The sequence below is a fragment of the Sander vitreus genome, chromosome 15, assembly GCF_031162955.1.
Source record: "Sander vitreus isolate 19-12246 chromosome 15, sanVit1, whole genome shotgun sequence".
NCBI lineage: Eukaryota > Metazoa > Chordata > Actinopteri > Perciformes > Percidae > Sander > Sander vitreus.
In genome coordinates, this window is record NC_135869.1 from 21,246,611 (window position 1) to 21,274,337 (window position 27,727).

Genomic DNA, 27,727 nt, shown 5'->3' on the forward strand with positions numbered 1-27,727 from the left:
TGTTCCAAATAAATTGCATTGTTCTGCCAGATCCCTTATTGCATCACTTAAGAGACAAAGAATAAGAGAGGGGAGATCGGGAGAGATAGAGAGAGAGGGGGGGAGGATGCTGCCAATGTGTTCTCCCTGGTCTGCATTAAGTTCCGTCACAGTGAGCTAAAAATGTCTCCATGCAGCCAACTTTAGCTCTATAACGGTGAGACTCTTTATGGCAGCCGATGAGTCATCTTTATGTGTTTCTGCACCGATATCGCAGACTATCATTAGCGATTTCATAATGGAAGAGTGTGTCTCTGCTGTCAGACTGTGAGTAGAAATGAGAGACCATCCACTCTCACGCACAGATGTAGACGAGATAGATGTATCATTTAAAAAATGTAACCGTGCACGTGTCTGCAAACTTGCGTAATCTCAATGTGAGTACTGAAAGCTGAAAAATTGAGAAAGCCATTAAAGTTGCTCATCTCTGCTTGCTGACAACATAGGTTGCTATGACTACAGTGAAAGAAGACAAAAAATTTTTTTTAAAAAGAAGGAAATATATGGCTTAGTCTCGGCTTTCATCTAATATCACTTAAGTAGTTTGGTTTCATTTTGGAAAATGCCTTTAATTCCAGCCCAATGTGTTTCATTCATATTCATTGATTTTTTTAGCACAATTGCACTTGTGCAATGTTGCAATTAAGACACAGCTTAGTGTCTCTTTCCTTTTATCTGCCTGTTATATGCCTATCTTACTAGTTCCTCTCTTTGTGTAGATGTTTGACCCTCCTTACCCTCCCTTTCTTCTCACAAAATCTGTAAAAGAAAATGAACAAAAGTACAAACAAATTATACAAAGAGATTGGCAAAATGACTGAGTGTAATCAGGCAATGTGGCTGTCAGTTAATTTCACAATGGGAAATATAGCAATGATTCTCTACTCTCTCCAATGTCAGCACCATTCAAACACTATACAGAAATTACTGCCATATTGTTGATCTCTTTTGTATTCTTTCACTTTGTGAATCGAATATGTAATTTTCTCTGCATGAACTAATGCATTGATACTGTGTAAAGAGAAGCAAACTGACAGGCAGCCAGAGAGAAAACTCAAAAGTAGGAATGTCTCCATTACATTTTTTTTTGCCCCAGATACTGATCCAAATTGTTTATTATCCAGTGATAATGTGTCTGATCAAAATTCATATTTATCTTCATTACTCAGCTGCAAGGTGCACACTAGGCCTACAATACAATTGTTAAAGCAATTATAACAGTGATTTATATATGTTTAGATATGTTTGAAAGCTGGATCACAATGCATTAAGAAAATCTGGACTGTGTCACGCTTTCCATAATTGTCTACTATGTATTGTTTATTCTCATATTGTGTTTTATGTAACGTTCTTGGAGAGAAGTGTGTCGGAGTGGACAATGCAGGAAGGTTTTGATAGTATTTAGGCAACTTCTCTTTTTCCCCTTTGCAGACCAAATAGAGGCATAATTCATGTGGAAAATGAAGCTAAAACAGTTGCACAGCAAACTTTTATTTATTCAATTCTTTAGCCCAAAGCACCTTCAATACCTTTCTGGCACAGACTGTCATTTAACTGCTGGCCACTGTTGGTGTCACTTGCTCACAATGGCTCAATGGTGTTTTAAGCCCCCAACGTCTCCTTCCAGGCAGCACTGCGACCTTTGACTTCAAGGCACCTAACCCTAACCTTAACCCTAACCCTAACCATAACCATAACCATTGCCTAATCCTAGTGCCTTCCAGGCAGCGCTGCCTGGAAGGAGACGTTGGGGGCTTAAAACACCGATAAACCTCACAATGCACTTAACTATGCAATGGTTCCACTGTTTAAAGGACCACAGCAAAGCTTTACAGCTCAGCTGCAGTTGGCTGACATCTGGGATATAATGGGGAAAATTAAATAAAAATAGAAATGGATATAAATCAATGAGAATCAGATTTTTGCATCCATAATAAAAACGCTGTGATATGTCCGATACCAATTGTGCAGATTCACTCAATCCCCCTTGCAGACACAAACACCCCCCTACCCACTCACACGCAAACGCCACACATACAAAATAGAGCTTTCACATTATCAGGAAACAAACTTTTTTACTCGCACTCTCACACAAACACAGAAATGCACACACTCACTTGTGCTGGTGAGTATAGGGTCCGGCTGGAGTCATGGGAGCTGTACGCTCCTGGGTGCACACTGCCTGCAGAATGTCGCATCTTCCTCACTCCTTCTCCCCTCTCTCCAATCAGACCTCCTCTATCCCTCCCCCCTGCTGTGCCTCCAGGTCCAGCAGCGACTAGTCCTTTCTCCACCCTCCCACCCCCGCAGCTTGGGGCGCCCATGCAACAGAGGGTGCCCTGGGCCAGCTCCAGCTCAATTTCTGCATCCATCTCCGCCTCCTCTTGGGCCTCCTTGTTGGAGTCGTCCAGGTGCTTCATCAGCACGGCCACCACCACATTGATGAGCACAAACTGGGCGGTGAGCACGAAGGAGACAAAGTACATGGGCGAGATAAACTGAAGGCTAGGATTGCAGGCATAGTCCACATCAGTGCCATGGTCTGGTGGGCACTCCCGCAATGTGTCCTGGTGTCATAACGGCAGAGGATGAGGAAAAAGGTCAGGACAGGGTTGGTTAGGAGCAGAGGTAGAAGAGCCGAGTAAAAGAGGAAAGGTGTGGCTGCCATATCCGTACTGGAAACATGATTTGTTTTACGCATGTGCGAAGATGGTTGAGGTTAGACCTTGAATGGTTAGGGTTAGGATAGCCCATTTCGGGGGATAGGACCTGAACAAATCAGGTTTCCGGTACGGATCATGTAGTCACAAGACAAAACAGATAAACCATACAGAATACAACATTTTTTGGATAAAGGTTTGTGAAGACACAGTAAGTGGACACAATTATAGGATCACCTTATAATATATGAAATGTAAAACAGAAGCCCTGGAAAAATTGCAATTATTTTACATTTACAGTAACTCTGCTCAAGGCCAAACCACAACCCAATCAAAATTAGTTTTTTCATAACAAAAATACATTTTAGGGAATAGAGTAGATCTAGCTCATGTTAACAAGGCTCTTTGAATTCATGACAACTTGTATGAACATAATACACTTAATTGTTTTGCTTCTATGCAAAACAATAGGAGTCCCCCAACTCTTTCCACTCTGGTTAACGTGGTTCAGTCAGAGCACAACCAAAGTGACAAGTGTTTTCTGGAGGAAGTTCACATATCTCACCCAGGCTGTGACCTCACATAACAATTTTGGCCCTCTGAGCTGAAGCTGGTCATTTCCATCTAATTTGGCATGACATTTAAACACTCTACTCCTTCACAGAACATCTCCCTTTTCTGCCTTCACTCCTTTTCCATGTTATTTCTACACATATTTTTGTTCTTGCTTCTCCCAATTCTGCATTTTCTATCACTCATGCTGCTCTACCTCCCCCTTTTTTCATTCATTCTTGCTTTAACTTACCCTCTAGAGGTAAGAAAGCATAATAAACTGTCAGTTCTTTTAACCCCCTCTTGTCCTACCTCTCATTACAGTTCACTGGGGCCTACTTTACGCTGCATTGCCTTCTTACATATTTTCCTCTCCCTCAATATTTTTTCTCTTCCCTATGGTCACTGCACAGCTAATTACCACTCTGTGTCGCCAGCCTCTTACTAAGCCAAAGCAGGTTTACGTGTCTCACAGGCCAGACAGCTAAAATGACAGAGCATCTGTGGCCTGCTGGTTTGTTACAGGGCCCACTACCATCAACGCTACCTGTATCCAGGGTGTGTTTAATGGTCCACGCCCGATGACATGCTCCAGCATAATCTCTATTCCCCTCACAGTCTAGGTGTGTGGAGGAGTGGTAATAGCTGCTGGTGGTAGTAGATGTGTGTTCAGGCGAAATTGGTATTTTGTGTGTGTGTGTGTGTGAGAGTGTGTGTGTGTGTGTGTGTGTGCGCGCAATGAGGCACAATCACTCCTCTGCCGAAGCCATCAGTAAGGAAATATGTGCTCCCGGTGCTGAGCAAGTACATTTTTATTTTTATCAGTAAGTATCACTACGGTGGAAGATAAGATGATGATACGATGACAGACATACTGAGGAGGAGTTTGTCTCTTGTCCAAGAGTGGTGAAACAGCTTTTAGCCATTATGTTGCCCACAGCTGGAATCAGCTTCCACTGGATCTAAGGTATGCATCATCTGTAACCATTTTTAAATCTAAGTTAAAGACTGTTCCAGAGCTTTTCATTAGTCTTGTTTGATGGTACTTTTAATTATGTTATCATTTTTGTTTGAAACTTTGTTGTACCTTTATGAAATGTGTCTGTCCTTTCATGTATCTCATTGTATATATATATATATATATATATATATATTTTTTTTTTTACCAGTAAAGCACTTGAATGACCTCTGTGTATGAGAAGGTTCTCTATAAATAAACTTGCCTTGCCTTGCCTTGTCTCTCTTAGACCACCTCTTCACTGGTTTCTCTAGTTCTGTATTTCTTCCTTTTAAAACACAAATAATGACTAAGTAACTTTGTACCTTCATGATGCCATTCCAGTTGTCGCCCGTGGAGACTTGAAACAAGGTAAGGAAGGCCATGCCAAAGTTCTCAAAGGTAGCGTGACGACTCATTCCCTCACATGGGTAGTCTTCATTGCAAACTGAGGATGAGAGTGAGATGGGGTCGATGGATGGAGGAAGAGAAGAAGTTATCAGGTCACAGATAAGAAAGAGGTAAGAGGGTAGAGAGAAAAGGGAAATGGAACAGGAAGGGAGCAGGGATGACAAAAGAAAAAAGAGATTTGTAAATCTGAACACTCAACACTCAACATGTCATTGTTCCCAAAAACTGCAGTGGCATGCACCATTTCTGTCGCTAAGCCTGCCTGTATGACTGTCCAAACAAGCCAACTCTGTGGACTCTGTAGACACAGTTTGTTATCAAATCAGCAGCAATGTGACCAAACACTCTATTTGTCTTTGAGCTTATATCCCAAGATAATCTCTGGAATGGCCTCAAGAAAGCAACACTTGCATTTGCCACTAATCCTTTTTCCTGCCAAGCTCCAATAGGAAGCAACTTTGCCACAGGCTGCAGCTGCAGCACACAAGGGAAATGTGACAGTTCGGAAGATGTATCTTCCAACTTCAATGTGGATATTTTAGGACAGTACTTATGTATCAGAATACTGGAGAGTGGGTTGATTCCCTAATGGCTGTCTGACTGCAGGAGGGAGAATGAATGAAAAGGAATAAAGGATGGAGAGGAAATAAGAAGATTTTCATAATAAAGTTAATACGAGTCCTCATGCTTTTACGTGCACAAGCTGAGTTTACTTTAATAAGTGCACCAAAACTGGAAGCCACAATTTTATTTACCCACCAGGACTGACATTGACATACAGTATGTTGATATTTAATCATCTTACACCTATAGATGATGAAGTGTGGACAATGTGCTCTTCAATTAGAGCATAATCCTTTCATCACAACATTACCACATATATGTGTGATGAAAGGATTAATCCAACTAGTGGAATACTGTATGTATACTGTTTATATATAATACTGTATATAATGGTGCAAATGTTGGTACATGACAGATAATACATGTTTCTAAAAAGTTTTAACCCATCCATTGTAAAGGGAAAATCTGTCCAAAACTCAAACATTTTCATCATTTATCCCATTACATTGGCCTAAATATCCAAATCGTTTTTACAATAAATAATCAATTTATCATCAGTGTCAACGAATGTGGCCCTGTCTTTACTGTAACTTAATACAATCATATATATATAAATATATATTACAGCCTTGGTTCTTTTGTTTGTAAATGACCAAAGATCATGGAATGAATATATGGATTCTCTTTAAAGATTTGTGGTAAAACGAAGAAACGGCAAATACTTTGTTATATTGTATAATTGCATAACATCGTTTATATTCAAAGTGCACACTTAAGGCCTTTTTATGCTTCTGCGTCAAATTGACAGCATATCCCCGCAGACCCCTCTGCATCTACTCCGGACCCTACGCTGTAGCCTGACGTGCACCTCTCGAAAAATGTAACTACACGTCGCTCGGCTGTGGCTGGGTAGCGGTGCATTTCCCCTGACTCATTTCCTGGTTCTCCTTCTCCATAAACAACATGAAATCAAGGAGAGGGTTAACTTTTCCTCCTAAAGATTTCGCACCATGGTCAGAAAACACAGGGGAGACACTTTGTTTCTCTCACTATGACTCTAGAGTCGGTACTCGCTCTGAAGCTAATCGCCATCACTCTTTCACTTCTCCCTCACTCCACCACACACTCCCCACACACACACACACCGGCTCGACGCACACACCAGCGCACAAGTATAAACATCAGGCCACTTACGTATGCTACGGCGAAAGCTCTGCGTGGAGCCTCCGCAGAACCATAAAACGTAAAAGAGGTTTTGTATGACGTAATCATTTGCAGCATCGTGATTGGATGCCATGAGCACTTACCAAGTTCTCCAAATAGCTCTACTCCTAAGGCGGCGTAGATGAAAAACAGCAGCATGAAGAGCAGGCCCAGGTTACCCACCTGCAAAACACACACACACACACACACACACACACACACACACACACACACACACACACACACACACACACACACACACACACACACACAAGAACATCTTACCATGCATGTTATAAACCATTTGACAGCATCCTGAAAAAAGTATTAAGACTAGGTTTTATATATATATATATATATAAGAGCAACAAACAACAAAAACATCAAAAGGTCATTGCTAATGGAACCTTTGACAAATCAGCTATAGACTTGCCTGCCTTGTGCACGTGAACATAATTCAACCACAATTACTACTCAAAAGTTCTGCAAATCATGGCACAACTTCCTCTGAGACCTTCATATGACTGAACCCCTGATGCTGTTGTAAATGTTTGCATTGGGGGGTTTGGGACCTGGCTCGGTTCCACTGCAGCCAGCCTTCTGTTACCCCAACTTACTGTAATGGTGATGATGTTGCATGGTAAACACTTGAGGCAAAATCTAATCCCATTACAGGGATACAAAACCCAGTACCCTATTCACTGGCTTTAACAACACTGCTCCACAGGGAATGAGGGGATGCACTGACAAATAGTTACTATAATTATACTCCACCCATGTGTTATAAAGAAAGCTTTAGATTACTCCACCTGTTTTTAAGGGGAAAGATACTTTAAATCTGCTGTTTACTTTGTAGAGTTTGGTCTTGGAATAATGCATCCACATTATGACAATGACAAACACTTTTTCTAAAAAGATTGCCCATTGTATTGCAAATGAAGTTTATTTAAGTAAATTATATTGACATACTTGTGACAGAGGTTTTTCGGCTATAGGCAGGACTATAATCATGCATAGTTGAAGAAGACAAATCATGAAGAAAAGGAGTGTTTTTATATTAATGCCTGCTTTGGAGGAAAAGCTCCCAGTAAATCGGAGCCAAGTCAAAAAAAAGATTGTGATTGAATTTAGATTATATTGAACTACAATCAAATCAAACTACTGCTAGCACCAGTGTGCAGGTGTTGGACGGTGAGCCTAGTAGCCTTAGCGCCTATGTTGGTTTCCAACGGGATGTCGGGAGCTGTGGTGTGCTTTTGCAGGGACTTGGTTGGATCCTGGAGTGCCAGTGCCATTCTACCGGGTGACTCTTTTTCGGTGTGGCCATCTGACGGCCACATTCCGCTTCATGATGAATCATGCACAAGTTTAAGAAGCTGATGGGATAACATTTCACTGGAATTGCACCTTGTACGATTTCATGTGACAAATAAAAAAAGCTATTGATTGATTGATTTCAGAGCAATGCCTTTTCTACCAAAATATATAGTTTGCATTTATTAGAACCATTTCTCTTATACTCAATGTTTAAATATTTTTGTTAATGTGTCTTCTCTCCTTAGAAATTCACTACAATTATAATTGATAGGGGGAAAATCAGAAAACCTAGTACGTATATATGCTATTATTTACATTTTAATGTTGTCAAAAGCTTTAACATAAATAGCCTATAGGTTACACCTAGTAAGTCTCCTTTACTGTAAGAAGCTCAATTCTACACTTAACAAAAGAGCTGCAGAAGGTGGTGATAAAAGAACAAAATATATGCATGCATATAACACAATAATAATGTTTAGAAGCATCTCCAATCTAAAACTATAAAAGTTTACTTTTAATTTAGACAATTATGCCCCCATTACATGCAGCCCAGTCTGATGAGTCCCGTTGGACGGAAAGCAATGGCGGTAATTGCCCCACAACCTTTCATTCGGAGCGCTGAAATAATAAATACGACTGTTGTGGGGTTTGCCTGAAGTACATCTCCAGGTTAGCACTATCCGGCCTGGTGTACTTAACAATCTGTGCTTCGTAATGGCCCAAGTCTATGTGGGATCCAGGATAAGGATTAATGCACTTCTGAGAAGTTTTACTAGGAAGGATTTAATGGTATTTTAAATGCAGATGTATATAACTTACCCTATCCAGGATGAAAATAAACATGAGCTTTACAATTTGTTCGAGTTATTTTTTGCACAAATGTCAAAACATTTGTTCTATTTTTAATGATTTGAGAGACACATTTTTTTAAGCTAAATACAAATAGTTTCATAGGGGACAGCTTCTGACGGCTTCCCAGAGCAAAAATGACATTCCATGTGGCTTCCACATCTGCCTAAAGCTATTTTGGAGGTTTCTCAGCCATTCGTAAAGAAGAGCTAAAACAAATGGCTTGACTCTCGTACCAACATGATATAGGCTATTAGTGTTAGTGAATGGCTTGTTGCAGCCATTTCGCATCAGTTGGAGAGGAGAGGATAATAGAGGACCCTTGTGGGTAAAATGACTTTGTCTACGCATCTTTGTAAAGACAAGCTCATAAAAAGCGCATATCTCTTAACATGCCAATGAGCTATTAAGCTTACTCACCCGTTTAGTGTAAGTGTATGGATCCCTCATTACATCTCCATGTCCTGTCATGGCTTATTAAATACATAAACTGCTTGTGGAACTTGTGAAGCATTTACCTCATGTCTAATCTAATTAATTATTATTCTAGCAGACATCTTTCCCTCTGTGCCATGATGTCATTATTCATATTTCTTAGAACAATAGCAGTCTGTATTCGCCTGTTCCTTTGGTAAACTGTATCCCGAAGCCTTTGTTGAAATGTCAATACTGTCTTCAATATCCTATGTGATGTAATGAAGAAATGTTGGCAGCTTGCCATTTCTTTTTCACAGTGAAATAAAGTGTGAGATCACCAGCTCTCGCCAGGTGTAACTCTTTCACTCTCACCCTTTCAGAACCTTAATATGCACACACACACACACACACACAGTACAGCAAGAGACCTCCTGGAACTGTTTAATTAGCCCAAGTTTTAATTACCTTGCCTGGTGCCCTTGGGATAGAGCAAAGGGCTTAGTGTTAATGAGAGGGGGATCAATAGAAAAGAAAGACAAGAAATCTGTTCTCTCTCACCTCCGCCTGCCCTCCTTATCCCACACCACCTGTTTCCCTCGGTTTGCTTCATCTTACTTTTGATGGTCAATGGGTCAGACATTGTGCCTGCATTGTACATTTAATTTTTTAAGCTTAGCTTAGTTTTTCTACATTTTGTACAGATTAAACCAAGGAGATATACTGTAACCTGTAAACTTAAAAATCGGATCTGATCAAAGAAAAATCTGAATTAAGCATTAAGACTTGCGTTGTGAACGTAGCCTTAGAGGTGCTGGTAGGCTGAGTTTTTGTAATCTCTGGACAGAACCAAGCCAGCTGTTTCCCCATTTCCAGTCTTCTAAGCTAAGCTGATCAATTGCTGGATCCAGCTTCATATTTACTGAGCAGACATGAGAAAGGTATCAATCTTCTCAACTATCTCTTGGCAAAAACGCAAATAAGCATAATTCCAAAAATGTCAAACAATTGTCTTAAGTTTTTACTGGTAAAATAATGTTAATGAGAATGTCAAAGTTCAAACTGATGCTTTAAGAAAGACACCAGCGCACAGTGAACAGAGCTTCAGGCAAATGTTATTTAATTATTAATTAAATAAAAAAAATATTATTAATTGATCAGTAAATATTGGGACACTGATGAAGACATGATTTTGAGGTTGAACATAAAAACCACACACAAATATCATACATAACAAGACATTTGTTCTATTGTGTCCTATTTCATTTCTTACTCATAAGATTATGCTACAAAGCAAACAGACAATACTTCCAGTCAGTAATAATAGAGAGCAAATATGCATTCTGGGAATTTTCTAGAGAATTGAACTTTCAGTGCACTGGAATGATTTTGACAATGTGCCAGGCGGACGGCCTAGAAACTGCCTGACTCTGTGGACATTTCACTACCAAAAGAACTACAGACTGGTTTAAGAAGCTGCTGCTGTTGCTAGCACACAGTGGTCGCAGTGGGAGTCTGGGTACTCTCCATGGTGCTGAAAGTGAAAACAAGACAAAGCCTGTGTGTGTGTGTGTGTGTGTGTGTGTGTGTGTGTGTGTAGTCTACCATTCTGTGGCATGAATGAGTCATCTACAGTGGGGCAAAAAAGTATTTAGTCAGCCACCAATTGTGCAAGTTCTCCCACTTAAAAAGATGAGAGAGGCCTGTAATTTTCATCATATGTACACTTCAGCTATGAGAGAAGAAATGAGAAAAAAAAATCCAGAAAATCACATTGTAGGATTTTTAATGAATTTATTTGCAAATTCCTTGGGAAAATAAGTATTTGGTCACCTACAACAAAGCAAGATTTCTGGCTCTCACAGATGTGTAACTTCTTCTTTAAGCGGCTCCTCTGTCCTCCACTTGTTACCTGTATTAATGGCACCTGTTTGAACTTGTTATCAGTATAAAAGACACCTGTCCACAACCTCAAACAGTCACACTCCAAACTCCACTATGGCCAAGACCAAAGAGCTGTCAAAGGACACCAGAAACAAAATTGTAGACCTGCACCAGGCTGGGAAGACTGAATCTGCAATAAGTAAGCAGCTTGGTGTGAAGAAATCAACTGTGGGAGCAATTATAAGAAAATGGAAGACATACAAGACCACTAATAATCTCCCTCGATCTGGGGCTCCACGCAAGATCTCACCCCCGTGGGGTCAAAATGATCACAAGAACGGTGAGCAAAAATCCCAGAACGACACGGGGGGACCTAGTGAATGACCTGCAGAGAGCTGGGACCAAAGTAACAAAGGCTACCATCAGTAACACACTACACCGCCAGGGACTCAAATCCTGTAGTGCCAGATGTGTCCCCCTGCTTAAGCCAGTACATGTCCAGGCCCGTCTGGAGTTTGCTAGAGAGCATTTGAATGATCCAGAAGAGGGCTCTGCAGGAACCTATGCCAGGATCCTGTTTGTGGACTTCAGCTCTGCCTTTAACACCATCATCCCCGCTCTGCTTCAGGAGAAACTCTCCCAGCTTGGTGTGCCTGACTCCACCTGCAGGTGGATCACTGACTTCCTGTCTGACAGGAAGCAACATGTGAAGCTGGGGAAAGACTTCTCTGACTCACAGACCATCAGCACCAGATCCCCTCAGGGCTGCGTTCTTTCTCCTATGCTCTTCTCCCTGTACAACAACAGCTGCACCTCCAGTCACCAGTCTGTCAAGCTTCTGAAGTTTGCGGATGACACCTCCCTCATCGGACTCATCTCTGATGGAGACGAGTCCGCCTACAGGTCGGAGGCTGACCACCTGGTGAAGTGGTGCAAGCAAAACAACCTAGAGCTCAATGCTCTAAAGACAGTGGAGATGGTTGTGGACTTCAGGAAGAATTCAGCCCCACCTGCCCCCATCACCCTCTGTGGCTCCACAATTAACATTGTGGAGTCTTTCCGCTTCCTGGGAACTTTCATCTCCCAGGACCTCAAGTGGGAGCTGAACATCAGTTCCCTCTTCAAGAAAGGACAACAGAGGATGTACTTCCTGCGGCAGCTGAAGAAATTCAACCTGCCAAAGACAATGATGGTTCACTTCTACACAGCCATCATTGAGTCCATCCTCACATCCTCCATCACCATCTGGTACGCTGCTGCCACAGCCAAGGACAAGGGCAGACTGCAGCGTGTCATTCGGTCAGCTGAGAAGGTGATTGGCTGCAATCTGCCGCCGCTCCAGGACCTGTATGCCACCAGGACTCTGAAGCGTGCTGGAAAGATTGTGGCTGACCCCTCCCACCCCGGCAACAAACTCTTTGAGCCACTCCCCTCTGGCAGGAGGCTGAGGTCCATCAGGACCAAAACCTCACGTCACAAGGACAGTTTTTTCCCCTCTGCCACTAGCCTTATCAACAAGGCCCGGAAACCACCCTGACTCTCTCCACACCCCCCCTCTGGCTCTACATGCCACTGTACTTAATCTGCTCTTTTTATCTTAACTATTACTCTTATTTTTAATACATTATGTGTGTGTATATAAATATATACTTATATTTTTTGTTCTGTTTAACCTGCTTGTTTAACTTATTTTAGAGAATGTGTGACGTGCACCTTCAACACCAAAACAAATTCCTTGTATGTGTAAAAAACGTACTTGGCAATAAAGCTTTTCTGATTCTGATTCTGATTCTAATTCTGATTGGGAGAATGTCATATGGTCAGATGAAACCAAAATAGAACTTTTTGGTAAAAACTCAACTCGTCGTGTTTGGAGGGGAAAGAATGCTGAGTTGCATCCAAAGAACACCATACCTACTGTGAAGCATGGGGTTAGAAACATCATGCTTTGGGGCTGTTTTTCTGCAAAGGGACCAGGACGACTGACCCGTGTAAAGGAAAGAATGAATGGGGCCATGTATTGTGAGATTTTGAGTGAAAACCTCCTTCCATCAGCAAGGGCATTGGAGATGAAACGTGGCTGGGTCTTTCAGCATGACAATGATCCCAAACACACCGCCCAGGTAACGAAGGAGTGGCTTCATAAGAAGCATTTCAAGGTCCTGGAGTGGCCTAGCCAGTCTCCAGATCTCAACCCCATAGAAAATCTTTGGAGGGAGTTGAAAGTCCGTGTTGCCCAGCGACAGCCCCAAAACATCACTGCTCTAGAGGAGATCTGCATGGAGGAATGGGCCAAAATACCAGCAACAGTGTGTGAAAACCTTGTGAAGACTTACAGATTAGCGTTACAGAGGTTTGTCATTGCCAACAAAGGGTATATAACAAAGTATTGAGATGAACTTTTGTTATTGACCAAATACTTATTTTCCACCATAATTTGCAAATAAATTCATTAAAAATCCTACAATGTGATTTTCTGGATTTTTTTTTCTCATTTCGTCTCTCAAGTGTACCTATGATGAAAATATATACAGGCCTCTCATCTTTTTAATTGGGAGAACTTGCACAATTGGTGGCTGACTAAATACTTTTTTGCCCCACTGTATTAGAGTTGCCTACAGGACAACAGAGAAAGGGGGGGGGTTAGAGCTACTCTGGCTATTGACTGAGACTGGCCAACTCTCTCTCTGGGAGTGTGTGTTAGTGAGGAAAAAGGAGACAATGTGTGTGTGTGTGTGTGTGTGTGTGTGTGTGTGTGTGTGTGTGTGTGTGTGTGTGTGTGTGTGTGTGTGTGTACACACTGTACCTGAGGCAGGGCTTGGACCACTGTATCCAACAGGGCTCTCATTCCTGTTGCCATCTTCAGCAGCTTCAGCACTGTGTGTGCATGTGTGTGAGAGAGAGAGAGACTTTAAATGTGGGCATTTAGTGGGAAATCCCTCAGGTTCAATTACAGGCTAAACATTTAACTGTGGAAAGGTCAGTTCTTGTTTTACACTCCATGTAACACACACACACACACACACACACACACACACACACACACACACACACACACACACACACACACACACACACACACACACACACACACACACACACACACATACCTCGTGCTATCCTCAGTACTCTCATGATCCTGATGATTGTGGGGTTGATGGGCAGGGCAGCACTGATCTCGATCTCCTCGAGGGTGATCCCCATCACTGACAGAAGCACAATGGCGAGGTCCAACTGGTTCCATCTAGCACAAGCACACACACACACACACACACACACACACACACACACACACACACACACACACACACACACACACACACACACACATACAGTATAAACACACTCATGTGAAGGTGCACCAAGGCATTGCACCACAAAGCAAACGTAAACACAAATGCACTGGCATGCTGGCGAGTTTGTAGGCAAACGTTTTAAGAAAAATATGTAACAGTAACAGTTACAAAATACAGCTGTTCACTTGTTGGCTCTGACTGTAAATCATACACTCAGGGCTGTCTTAAAAGTTCTAGGCCTTAATATTTAACGAGGTTTGTAGTTAATTAATAGTTACCTTTCAACACATTACTCTCCTATGTAACATCTACAGATTTCTACCAGTGATGTAACAGTGCCTTAGTTCCAAAAGCCCTTTATAGATCCAGCAAAATGCTGGTCAGGGCTTAAAGAAAATTGCCAAATGAATATGGTCGGGAATCAAAGAAATTTAAGCCACCATAGTCATTGTTATATGTCAAATGAGGGCAAGTATTTTGACCTGTTGTGACCACACCACTTTTGCAAGCTTCCCCAGATGTATACCCTTTATTTCCTCATGTAATCGCTTCAGGAGTTACCGTAGTCCTCATTTATATTCAGACTTTTTGGAAGATAGTCAATACGGATCTTTTATGAAATCATCAAGGTGGCAAGACAAGGCACACAGAGTGCTAAAACTCTTGGCACTGCCAGTTAATTTATCAGAATGCTTGCCTATTCAAAATGCCGCCCATGACTCATTATCATCATGCACATGATCATGTTTCCATCTTTTTTCACATTGTTGTTCCGGACTTACCCACCTTTTCACAGTAGCAAAAGAAGGTGCATCATCCTCTATGGTTGCAGCCCTTTACTGTAATACAGAGGATGGCAGCTGCCTTTGTTCATACATACAAAATAATGTTCCTTAGTCACTTCATCAACGTCATAGAGACAATTTAGCTCACCTGGTAACAATGCACCTGTTACCCAATTAAATGTGTGTTGGACTTTCATATCTCCTTCACTGTCAGCCTCAGAACTTTTAAGCCTGGCACACACACACACATTTACAGTACACACACTGCAAACGTACAGTACCTGCAGTTCTGTTGGTGGCACATGTGGCGGTGTGTTTGTGTGTTACCTGCTACTCCAATGACCCAGTTCTAAAGCTGGCCTGAGAGTCACCCCAGTCTCTAAATGATACTATAAACAGTGACTGCTCACAGCTGTTGCTGACACTACATAAAAAGAGACAAAGTGCCAGCTGATAACCGTGTGATAAATTATTTCTATATCCGCTCATCTCTTTCCTATTTCATTACTCATTTGTCCACCTCCTGTTTTGTCTTTGATCAGTCCAGCTTCCCCTCCTATATATTATCGGTCTCTTCCCCATCTCTCTCCTGCTTTCTCCTCTTTCTCTTTACAAACTAAAATAGGCCAACAACATTAAACTACCATCAGTGTAATATAAGCTCCCAAATCTGCTTCTGCCTTTAATTTGTCACCACATATCCCTGAAAAGAATAAGACATCAGTCTCATCACCGTACACATTTAAGTGAGTGACAAATCAATTAGTCTGGTCTCTGAGTGAATGAATGTGGAAGTGAACGGACCGACCGGCGCTGAGGTGTGTTTCTCATGGAGATCAAACTAAGGTGAGTACAGTAAGTTGGAGAAATGGGAATAAATAAATAAATAAGTAATTTGGGTTTGTTAAGAAGAATGATGCTGTAATTATGTAGTTCACCCATATGAATGATAGGTAATACATATATTATGGAATAAGGGAATGAAAGAATGATTTGATGGTGGACACCTTAAAGGGGTGGTTCAGAATTTTGAACATAGGACCTCATTTCCAAGTTAGCCAGTGTGTTATTTATCAGTGGAGACCGTTTTCAGCACTTTTCATCCAGTCCTTCCAGTTGCAGAGTTCGCTGGTGCTAAGCTAGCACAAGTCAACAGTATCTGCTAGCCTGCCACTAAAAACAGTCTTACCCACTCAACAGTACACCCAAGGCAAATAAATTATAACGACAGACTATAATGTAAATTTCTGTGTTGATAGAATAATGTTAGGAATAAAACTACCCTTGCATCTTAATGATCAAATTACATTTTAAGGGACTAGTTTCTCAGCAGCAGCGGAATTTTACTTTGCTCCGGTTAGTAGTACTGCACCAAAAAGTAAACAGAGAAGCGCACTACAGTCAGGACACCTAGTAGTAGCCTAGTACATTGATATTGAAGCATTGGATTGGAAACTAAGGACTAGGCAACATGGTGATTCAGTGTGCATTTAGAAATTGTAAAAATAAACCAAACAGATGGGCACCACAAAGTTTCCAGAAATTTCCATTGGGAGATCCAGAAAGGAACCAACTGTGGCTTCTTGCTGCTGGCTTGGACATCAAGACACCGGCAGAGACTCTACTCAAGGGGCGAATGTGTAGTGATCATTTTAGACCAGACAACTGTAAAAAAAAACACAATCTAAAGGACCACAAGTCACTGACATCCGTCTTTCCAGATACACCAACAGCTACTAATGAACAGGTAATAACTTTTGGTAGGCTACTCTAGCTTCTGTGTTAGCCTAGCTGCTACTGATAGATTGAGACTGACAACGCTAGTGGAGATGACGTTACAGTTCAATGCATTGTGGAGAGTGACAACGTTAGCTAACGGTATAGCTACACTCTTGGTAGATACCTGGTACCACTGCTGACAGAAAAGTCATGTAAGCTCGGACAGTTTACATGCAAATTGCAGCGGCAGGTAAATAAACTTGCATGATTGTCATGGAAACCGGCTTCCTCGGTAGCCTAGGTAATATCACCGCTGCTGTAACCTATGCTACAAACTACAGGGAACAAAGTATAACTATTGCAATGCGATGCAAGGGTAGTTTTATTTCTAACATTATTCTATCAACACAGACATTTACATCGATAGTCTGGCGTTATAATTTATTTACCTCGGGTGTACTGTGGAGTGGGTAAGACTGTTTTTAGTGGCAGGCTAGCAGATACTGTTGACTTGTGCTAGCCTAGCACCAGCGAACTCTGCAACTGGAAGGACTGGATGAAAAGTGCTGAAAACTGTCTCCACTGATAAATAACACACTGGCTAACTTGGAAATGAGGTCCTATGTTCAAAATTCTGAACCATCCCTTTAATACTAAAAATAAAACTATAAACTCTTGCTTCTTACTGTGACAATGATGACATTTCAGTAGGTTGTCATTAACAAAACTGATGATGTGTGATAATTGTCATGAAATGTCACATATTTGTGCCACAATATGGTTCACTCAACTTAAAGGTGCTCTAAGCGATGTTGGGTGACGTTACTTCTTGTTGACGTTTGAAGTATTGTTAAACAAAACGAGGCTAGCTCGCCCCTCGCTCCTCCTCATCCCGTCCCCTCCCCCTCCCTTCCGTGCTTCCGCGCACTAACCCCCCAAACCCCACCCCAAAATCCTTCTTGTCTGTTATTGGCTGGAACTTTGGAACTCTGTTATGTTTTGTGGTGCAGGGGCCCGTTTCAAGAAGGAGGTTTAACAAATTCTGAGTCTAACCCTGATGTCTGAGTTGATTTATCCTGAGATGGGAAACTCTGCGTTTTCGGTTCCAGAACAGCTGATATGAGTTGGTTCAATCAACTTGGCGTAGGTTCATGCATGTGCACCACCACTGATAGTACGATTCACCATGGTAACAACCACAAACAAACGGGTCGGCGGAAATACTCATGCGCACATACAGCGAGTTAAAAAAACAACACAGCGGCTGCTGCAAAAGAGAGAGAATTTGCGTGGGAGAAAAGTGTTTCTAGAGTAAATGCGTAAGTTCCAATATAGGCTAGTGTATCATATTTAATCATAAGTATAGCCTAATATTACTGGTGAAATGGTATTTAACCTATAATCTATTTCATTTAAGTGCAATACTGCGGGCGAAAAAGTACTACACCTACTAATCCCACTGAGACTGCAGCACCATCATTAACAGAATTATAATTCATAATCTTTTATTTCAACGGGTTTACATCATTCACCTGCAATACTGTGGAACTCTTTTTTTAATGGCACGTACTGGTTTGTGTCCAGGGAACACTACAAAAACGTTTAAAACACGTTTCAGAGCGAGTCACATTCTGCTGACGGCACTTTGCTACACAGTGGCTTTACTAAAATGCTCCGCATCACCAATGTTGTAAAGAAAACTGCCGTTTAAAAAAATAAATAATGTGACACAAATAATCTGCTGGGAGGTTGAGCATGCCCACGATGGGTGACGTTAGTGATATGAGGACGGATAAGGTTATGTAGCCTAGGCTGCATAACAGACTGGGAAGAAAAACGATACCGCTCAAATAGGAAGTTAAAATGTCGGGGCTTCAATATCATCTCCCGACATACAACACCCTGCGAAGTAAAGCAGAAGTAATACAGCTTCTTCATCAACGGGATCGTCGACAAAAGGAAATGCCATGTTTTTAGAAAAAAACGTTTTATAGTCTAACATGGTTAATAAACCAACTAGGGCTGTCAAATGATAACATTTTCTTAATCGTGATTAATCGTTGAATTTCTATAGTTAATCGCGATTAATCGCATGTTTTATCACATGATTGAAATTCTATTATTTTGCATTTCAGAACTGTTTTTAAGTACATATTAACAATGGAAAGCAATTCTTACCAGTGTATCTTGATTGGGAATCAAATAAATGCAAAGAAAATGACTTTATATAACTTGATTTTAAGATTTGTATTTGTTTATTATATATTTAATCTAGTCACACATTTGAATCTAGAGTCAATATTAGGGTTGGGTATTGTTTGGTTTGGATACCGGTGCTAAAGCGGTACTTTTAAAACGGTACCGGTGCCTTAACGGTGCCTGAACCGATATTTTTTAAGAAAGTTACAAAAAAGAAGGGTACTAATGGCTTGTTTATTGCTAAGGCCATATCGTCAAAATTAAATGTTTAATAATAATGTAATCACTTTAACAATAACTTATTTCACTAGTAAATAGCTGTTGAATGACAAAAACAACCACCAGATGGGAAAAGGGCATTTAACAACAACTTTGGTAATTTACAGCCTTGTGGTGCATTCAGTTTCATTGCTATTCCTGCAGCAGCAGGATGTGTTACGAGGAAGTACACAAAGCCGAGTGAAGTGAAAATAAATTAATAAATGGCGGCATGCGATTAATAAGATTTAAAAAAATTAACGCATTATGCTCGGCCCTTAATCGCATCGCGATTAACGCGTTAATGCTGACAGCCCTAAAACCAACACAATTTTTTTTATTCATGCCGATAACAAAGTGCGCTAAAATGCGCCTGATACAGACTGAATGAATGAATGAGGAAATGAATGCACGCTGTGTCAGAGGGAGGAGACTGAGAGAAACTCAAGGTTTCTTGAAGAAAACCTGTTCCGACCAGGTTAGGTTCACAGACTCAGTTACCATAGTAACTGAATCTGAGGTGAAGTTACCTCTCTTTCTGAAACAGAAAACCCAGAGTTTCCCTTATCTCAGGGTTAACAAACTCAGAGTTTTCACTAAACCTGCTTTCTGAAACGGGCCCCAGGTTGGCGCGGTTTGTTTTTGTTGCCGTTTGTGGAGCCTGAGATGTCTACAGAGACCGCGTTTTTTTTTACAGTGTGTTGAGGGGACAGGCAGCTTGCGGATAGTGAGGAGATGTTTGCTGTATGGGACAAAAAATGTTGTAGCCTAAAAAACGCGTGACATCGCTTAGAGCACCTTTAATAACAGAACGCCTCAGAGGCAGCTCACATATTTCCACATATTTCATAATCCTCTGTATATCATCAAAGCTGTTATTCCATTTTCAATTTATAATGATCAAAGCAAAAGGCAGATTTGTACAGCCGTTACACTTTGAACTAAATAACTGTTTATTGTGGTACTATTTATATTATATGTTAATACATAAGATTATGGCATGTGCCTAGAGCTCTGATAGTCGCTTTAATTTTCAATTTTCACATCAAATATGTGATAAGTGACTGAGCTGAATAGACGAAAGCATTGGAGATATTGTAATTTTTGGTGACATTGAATCTCCAACTGTAATGAAATATAAAGTGTTTGTGTTTTAAGGCTAAACACTAAAAAAGCCATAAGAAAAGCTGATGTACAATCATCACAGAGCTCTCTTCAGGTAGAGTACAGTCTACCTCTGGACAGCAGGTTAACAATTCCCACAGTGGATGGATGAGTTTTGCAATAACATCAAACTGTCTTGTATTAGAATTATACCTGTGTGCATAGTGCTACAAATAAGCATGCATTTACATGCAAGCAGAAACACACACTGTACCTCTCTTTGAAGAAGCGGCGGAAGCCGAAAGCGATGAGTTTGAGCACTGATTCCAGCACAAACATGGAGGTGAAGAAATAGTTGCAGTACTTGAGGGCGAGATCCAGAGACTGGAAAGAGAGAGTAAAAAAGGGGCATGTATGTATATGTGTGTGTGTGTGTGTGTGTGTGTGTGTGTGTGTGTGTGTGTGTGTGTGTGTGTGTGTGTGTGTGTGTGTGTGTGTAATGGGGTAGGGTGGAGTTTCAGTAGCAGGGGGAAACTGTAAAACTGGAATACTTCCAGTTGTTTGTAGAGTAAAATCAAGCATGCCAGAGGCAAAAACAGGGCATATTCCATTCATAAAACCACAAACACTAACACATTACAGCCCCTAACAAACACACAATTTTAAGCTAAAGTGTATTTGCAGAGTATTCAAATATTCCAAAGTCAAGCATGTTTTAATCGTCTTAACGTTAACATTAACATGAACATTAACAGTCCAGCTTCCTGTAACTGCAGACTATTTTGCTTGGCTGTTTTCTCCTTTCATAAATAGAGGTGTAGCGTCTAACAAGTGGGAGGCTGCCAAATGTCAACACAAACATCCGACAAAACCTGTGATATTTATCTGATGCTTGGTCAGTTTGAGAAAGCTTGCTCCATTTTAAAGGTCAAATGGGCATCTTATCTCAAGGATAATCACTTTTCCTCGCCCTCACAAAAAAAGACGCTATCAGGCTTTTGAACCTCCAGTCATTACACATGAATGGACAGATACATGTATCTACAGCTAACACCACTGACAGCAGCATGCATCAAATCAGCAGTGCAATCACAGCTCCTTTGTATGGACTGCAGCTACTCCAACACACGCTACAGAGCCTGGGTACAGTTTCATGGTGGTTGACCAGTCTGGTATCCCTGTGTCTTTGCTGTTTGGGGAAGGGAAGGCTTTATACAAGAGCTGTAGTCGGGTGCAGGAAAACAGCCACAAAGATTTGACATTAATACTCAAAAACCCAGCATAAGTTCTTCCTACTGAAATGGAGCTTGTCTGTTTTTGTCAACATTTTGTGGAACAGGCGCTTTAGGCAATGTCAGAGCTAAGTTGCAAAGATTTTTAATTACTTACGTAAATGCAATAATGCAAGGAGCTTCCCCTTATTTATCAACTAACTTGCATCCACAGACACAAATACACAACCTGTGCCTGCTGCACTCCATTAGCATGACACACCAATTTGTTCCTATGCAACCACCACATACACATCTTTGCTTACATGAGGTTGATTGAAGTGCTCTAAGGACATGGTGATGACATTGATGCAGATGATGAAGGTGATGATGAGGTCCAGGTAGTGGTTTGTGCACAGTGTGTGGATCATCAGGCGTATGTTGCCATAGCTGGCAAAGTAGGGTAGCTTCTGGGCTTCTGTTGGTAGAAAAATATATCAAAGAAGCATTTTAACATCTGGGGATGGGGGTTATTTAAAAAAAAGTGTTTTTAGTTTAGCGTTTTCTCTGCAGTGATAACAAAATATGGTTACACTTTACTTGAAGGTATCTACATAAGAGTAACATGACACTGACATGAACGTGACATTATAAACAAGTCATAAACATTTTAGACATAACGCTTCTTTCATTAAGTGTCATTCGGTTTTTGTTACATTCGGTCTGTTACAAGATATTATATTTAAGCTAAATCCAAACAAACTGCTCTTGTTCCTACTTGAAATGTACAACTGATAATCTCCTGTGTAGCAGAGGCTTTTTCCACATTGAGCAAAAGCTTTAAAAGCTTTGATCAAGCTGGAATCACTATCAACAGAAGAAAAACCTCCCAAATAGGAGAGGACATAAGCAATTATGACACTTGCCGTGTGTGTTTATTATTATCTGCCTGTCTCCATTTCCATCTCTCTTTCCTTCGACCGCACAGATTTTCATCAGTGTTGATCACAGCTCTACATGCTAGAAAGAATTGATTCTTGTGATGTGTCATATTAACAACACAAAGTGAGCGATTCAAGCCTGTGTTATAGGCAGTGCATTGGTTGCATCATTATATCTGGTTGTTTTATAAGTGTTTGTAATCGTTTTCCATCTGATCATATCCGTTATTTCTTTATAAGTCCATTACTGCATCTTCTTTCTTACTGTACCCCTGTATCACTCTATTCCTGCCTTCTCCTCCAACAGTTCATGTGCCTCTGCTTTTTTTCTCTTCCAGCTTCCGTACTCCCTCTATGCTTCTTTTGCTATCCCTCTCCTGTCATTCCCCTCTCTTACTTCTCCTCTTCTTTTCCATGCGCCGCTGACGCTTCTCCTCACGCCTTTTGGCCTCCTCCACTTCCTGATGCTGGCGACACTTGTGGAAGTTCTCCACCACAACGCCAACAAACATGTTGAGGACAAAGAAGCTGACGATGAGGAGGAAGGAGATGAAATACAGCAGCATCCACGGGTTGTTGTTGGTCACCGGCTGGGGTTGAAGTGTGGCCATGATGTGATTTGATTTTAAGTGATGTGACAGAAGGAAGTAAGAAACAAAACAGAGATGAAGGGGGAGGAGAATTTTTCTTTTTTTCTGATTTACAGTTTACAGTTTTTTTTCTTATGAAATAGTGTGCAGCTCATATGCGGGTACCTGTTGGTCCACAGCCACAGCATCCAGGCCATGATACATAATGTTGACCCAGCCATCCTTAGAGGCGAGCACAAACAGAGACATCAGAGCCTGGAAAACAGTGAGAGAGAACAGAAAGGAAAACTGTTATCCTTAATACAAAAAAATATACTGAAAAAAATAAATAATGTCCAGTTACATATTCCCAAAACAAACATAATGCACACCAGCCCACCACTTACCTGTCCCAGGTTGTCAAAGTTGTACTTGTGGTGGACCCACTTGTAGCTGGCTTGCAGGCAATCAGACTTGTTGGTGATGTTTTTCACGTCAGGGCCGAAGCAGTAGAAGAACTTGCCTTTAAATAGCTGTCAGTAGAAGAACAATGAGACCAAGCTTTTGATGCTGTCTGACTACTTATATAAAAGAGAGAAATAAGCCTTCGTAGGCTCCTCTGATGAGATGAAAGGGTGCTCTTGGGTAAAATAATGAGCCGGTCAAAGATCCCACCAGCTGAAAATGTTGTGCAGTGATGAAAGAAGTAGGAGGACAATGAGATTTACTTTAGACGGAAATGCATGTGTGCTTCAAAACTATTAAGAGGGAAATGGAGGAAGAGAATTACATTTTTAAAGAAGCATAGTAATGGGCAGGAAACCATAGCACACACAAATAGACTATTATTTATAACAATATTCATACATATAATAAACTGGATTAAACAATGCATGCATGCAGTATGTATTATTAAAACAGCGGTTCCCTTTGTCTTACCTGTACCCCAAGAATGCCAAAGATGATAAAGAATGCACAACAGATGAGAACAATGTTGCCAATGGGTTTGAGGGAAGTGATGAGTGTCTCCACTACCAGCTTCAGACCTGGAGCTCTGCTAATCACCCTGAAGAGGGGAGAGGGATAAGAGGAAAATAAGAATTATTTTATTCAATTTTAACATCTTTAAAATTGCACTGATTAGCTCAAAGACTCATAGGAGAAAACATATGTATTAAAGAGGACATCATTGGTTAATTATGATTACGTTTTTTGTTGTTGAGATGGTTAAATAACTCCACAACTGTTTTTTTTTTTTTTAAATCTGTATTGTTTAAGAGCAACATTTTGAACTTCTGACGATAAAACTGTACTGACAAGGCACAGAGCTGCCATACATAACATGATAATCAGCAGATGCAAGTTACTTACTAATTACTACTTTGTACATACCTGAGGGGACGCAAAGTTCTGAGCAGCCTGAGGACTCGAAGCACACCAAGGATCTTGGCCCCACCCGCCATGGACACGACAATGTCAATCAAAGACACAAAAACCAAGAAGCCATCCAGAATGTTCCAGCTGCTCCGCAGATAAGCCTGCTCACCCACATACAAACCCATGGAAACCACCTGAAGAGAGAACATTTGGTGAAGCAGTATATTAGAACATCCAATGTCTGTTGCTGGACGAGCTCTGTACAATAAACTGTCCAATGTGGAACATTCAATGCACCTGTAGCACAACAAAAAAAAAAACAAGGTGAAACTAAAAAAGCAGGAGGAAGAGATACAGACATGAAAAGTCATCAGCGGCTGTAGAATAGGCTGTTGGCACTTAAGATATTTTGCACACACACACACACACACACACACACACACACACACACACACACACACACACACACACACACACACACACACACACACACACACTTTTAAACACAATTAGAAAATAATAACACACAGTAAATGGTACCTATGGTAAAAAATGAAACATAACACTTGCAAGTGACACACTAACACACCATGCATCACTGTTAAAAGAGCGTACAGGTAACAGTGTGTTTACTGTGATATCTAGTGGTGCTGTGATATACTGAATACGTCCCAATGCCTTTAAGTTTGATTGTTAAGTTTATTATGAAACTATATGACATACAGTATGATGGTATTTTACTACTTTGTGACTTCAAGAGTGAGGGATGGATGGTGTACAGGCATTGTAATACATATGGATTTGGTGTTTTGCTAAGCAGCAATGGGAGCATTAAAAATCTGCAACTGACATTTAAATCTGTTTGCCAAGTGTCTGGTAAAGCTTCAGAGGGAGGGTGGGAGTTAGCGTGCAAATATATCAAGATTGTTCAATGATCAGTGCCTGGCAAAGATCTGAGGTCTGAATGCCAAAATGAAAACTGAATGTCTAAAACTTGCAGGCATGTATTGAGTTCACAATTCTGAATATATATATATATTGTATGTTAAAGGTCGCATGTAATGCTGATTTTGAGGGTTAATACTTGCTTTCATGTTAAAAAAACACAATATTTTTCTCATACTGTCTGTCTGAATACACCTGTATTCACTCTTTGTCTGAAACGCTCAGTTTTAGTGCCTCTTTAAGCCACGCTCCCAAAAAAGTCCAGTCTGCTGTAATTGGTCAGCGTTTCCGGGTCTTCCGTAACTCTCGGAGTCTCTGAACCATCATTTAAGCCAAGTAATGATTGTGACGGCTCGTTTAAAGGCACAGTTTCTGAATGCGGGCTGTGTGCATTCATCCGATACTTTCACAGTATTTAAATAGCACCTCAATCTGCATTTTAATAAAAAAAGACATGGAAATCTCATTTTTTACCTTTAAGAAATAGTACAGGAAATAGCATTGCTTAGTCATACTGTACAACTACAATCATAAGAACTACTTTTTTGGGAGAGTGCTACATTGTGTCTGAAGCCGCCTCATAAAATAACACTCTAAAAAGTTCTACAACATGCTGACCAATTCCTCAACATTGCTGTGCTGTCTATGTGGCTGCATCTTTTACACAGGACTACACTCAGTGTTGGAGTCCTACCGAGAGATTAATGCTACACTAACACACATTATGGATATATGCAAGGCTCAGACAGACAGAGGCACAGAGGGAGGCATGTATGGCTCGGCCAGGGGGCTGACAAGCCTATGGCTCCTTGACGGGCTGTCATTGGTTAATAATTGATTTTGGGAGTGCATAATTGATGGCCCACTTGTGCCAAAGTCTTTTGCAGAGAATACAGAGACAGTGGCAAAGGGAGGGAGGGAGAGAAAATAAAAGAAAGGAGGAAGTAGAAACTCAAACTTAAAAAAAGAAGCAGACAACATCGGGGAGGACAGGAGGAAGGCGAGTGTGGGGGAGTGCTGGAGTTGGGCCGCATCCATAAGTAGACGACTAGCCGCCAATTAATGACATTGCTTAATTGCTCTATTCTCCAAAGGAACATGGGAATTGCCAAGAAAGAAGGTCAGGGAAGGGGTTGGGCTGTGGGAGCACTGAAGCGAAGTCAATTCAGTGAGTGAGAGATGGTGAGACAGACTAAAAAGATGCCTCTGTGTAGTGCTTGCAAACACAAGACACTCAGGAGGAATCATTGGTAGTAATAGAGAGACAGGTGATAAAATGTTACCTTAAGTGTCATCTCGCTCACAAAGATGGCAGTAAAGATGTAGTTGGAGATGGTGAGAAAGACTCTTTCCTGGATAGACAAACATGAGGAGGGAGAGAAAGGTTGACAGTCAGAATGACTAGATGGGGCAATTAGGGATAGTAACATTATATTTACTGCACTCTTTTAGAAAAAAAAAAATTAAAATAATCTTCAGAGAAAACAAAAAGCTACTACAAAAAGGCTGCAGACAGGAGATTCTTGTGAAGCAGTAGCTTCTAGGCACACATGCACAGACACAGAGATTGTCACAAATTTACCAAGCTGCCCTGTAGTATCTTGGGCCTCTCCAGAGCTACTGTAATGCAGTTGGAGAAGATGAAGGCCAACACCACATAGTCAAACAGCTTATGGGCTATGATGGACTGGCATATCTGTCTGAACCTGGAATAACAGGAGAGGAGAGGAGAGGAGAGAAGAGGAGAAAGAAAAAAGATAAGTTTAAATAGGCACTGCTATTGCTATTAAAACAAAAAAAGGCTGACAGAATGGGGGGGGGGAGAGACAATACATAGAGGTCAGGCCACACTCTGCCCAAAGAGAACTAATCCTAAATCCTAAAAACCTCTTCCAACTAATCAGAATGGGAGCCAAGTCCACTGAGAGTGCATGGGAGCTCCATCACATCTTGGTGAGTGAATAGCTTCATTCAGCCCCTGTTCACATCGCTTATAATTCAAATCAAATTACGTTAACAACACTCTCAGAAGCACTGAAAACAGAATAGAGAGAAACAGACAGAAAGAGAGAGAAAGATAGAAAGAGATGGGACATACTGTATAAACACTGAATATGCATTTCAAACCTTAGCATGCGACACAGTGTACTGCCAAAAAGGAATTAAATGTCTTTGCTGCAGTGGTTATTGAAATGGATGAAAAGAAACAGAATGAACTGAACAGGAGAGGGATTGTATTTTGGAACAAGCATGGAGACATTTAAATGCCTTTTATTAAAACTATGTTGTTTAACTCACTACAAGTTATTGCAGAATTTAATAAATTGTCTCTGGTATTAAATTGACCCCCTAAGGCGTGCTTCTTGCTTACTAACAGGATAGTAGAAAATATCCCTTTGTTATTTGCAAGGGGGCGATCAATACTTTAGTGTA

The 27,727-nt window shown here is 40.9% G+C and overlaps 1 protein-coding gene across 1 annotated transcript in view; it reads right to left on the reverse strand.

Annotated features, from left to right (window-relative positions):
• LOC144529859 (voltage-dependent T-type calcium channel subunit alpha-1I-like) overlaps positions 1-27,727 on the reverse strand; it is a 116,189-nt gene that overhangs the window by 14,550 nt on the left and 73,912 nt on the right. Inside the window, 14 exon segments of the mRNA XM_078269200.1 lie at positions 2,157-2,606; positions 4,575-4,696; positions 6,531-6,609; positions 13,697-13,767; positions 14,001-14,134; positions 20,526-20,635; positions 21,789-21,940; positions 22,801-22,993; positions 23,159-23,248; positions 23,380-23,505; positions 23,912-24,038; positions 24,365-24,543; positions 26,578-26,646; positions 26,877-27,000. Coding sequence (XP_078125326.1) covers positions 2,157-2,606; positions 4,575-4,696; positions 6,531-6,609; positions 13,697-13,767; positions 14,001-14,134; positions 20,526-20,635; positions 21,789-21,940; positions 22,801-22,993; positions 23,159-23,248; positions 23,380-23,505; positions 23,912-24,038; positions 24,365-24,543; positions 26,578-26,646; positions 26,877-27,000 — 2,026 coding nt within the window.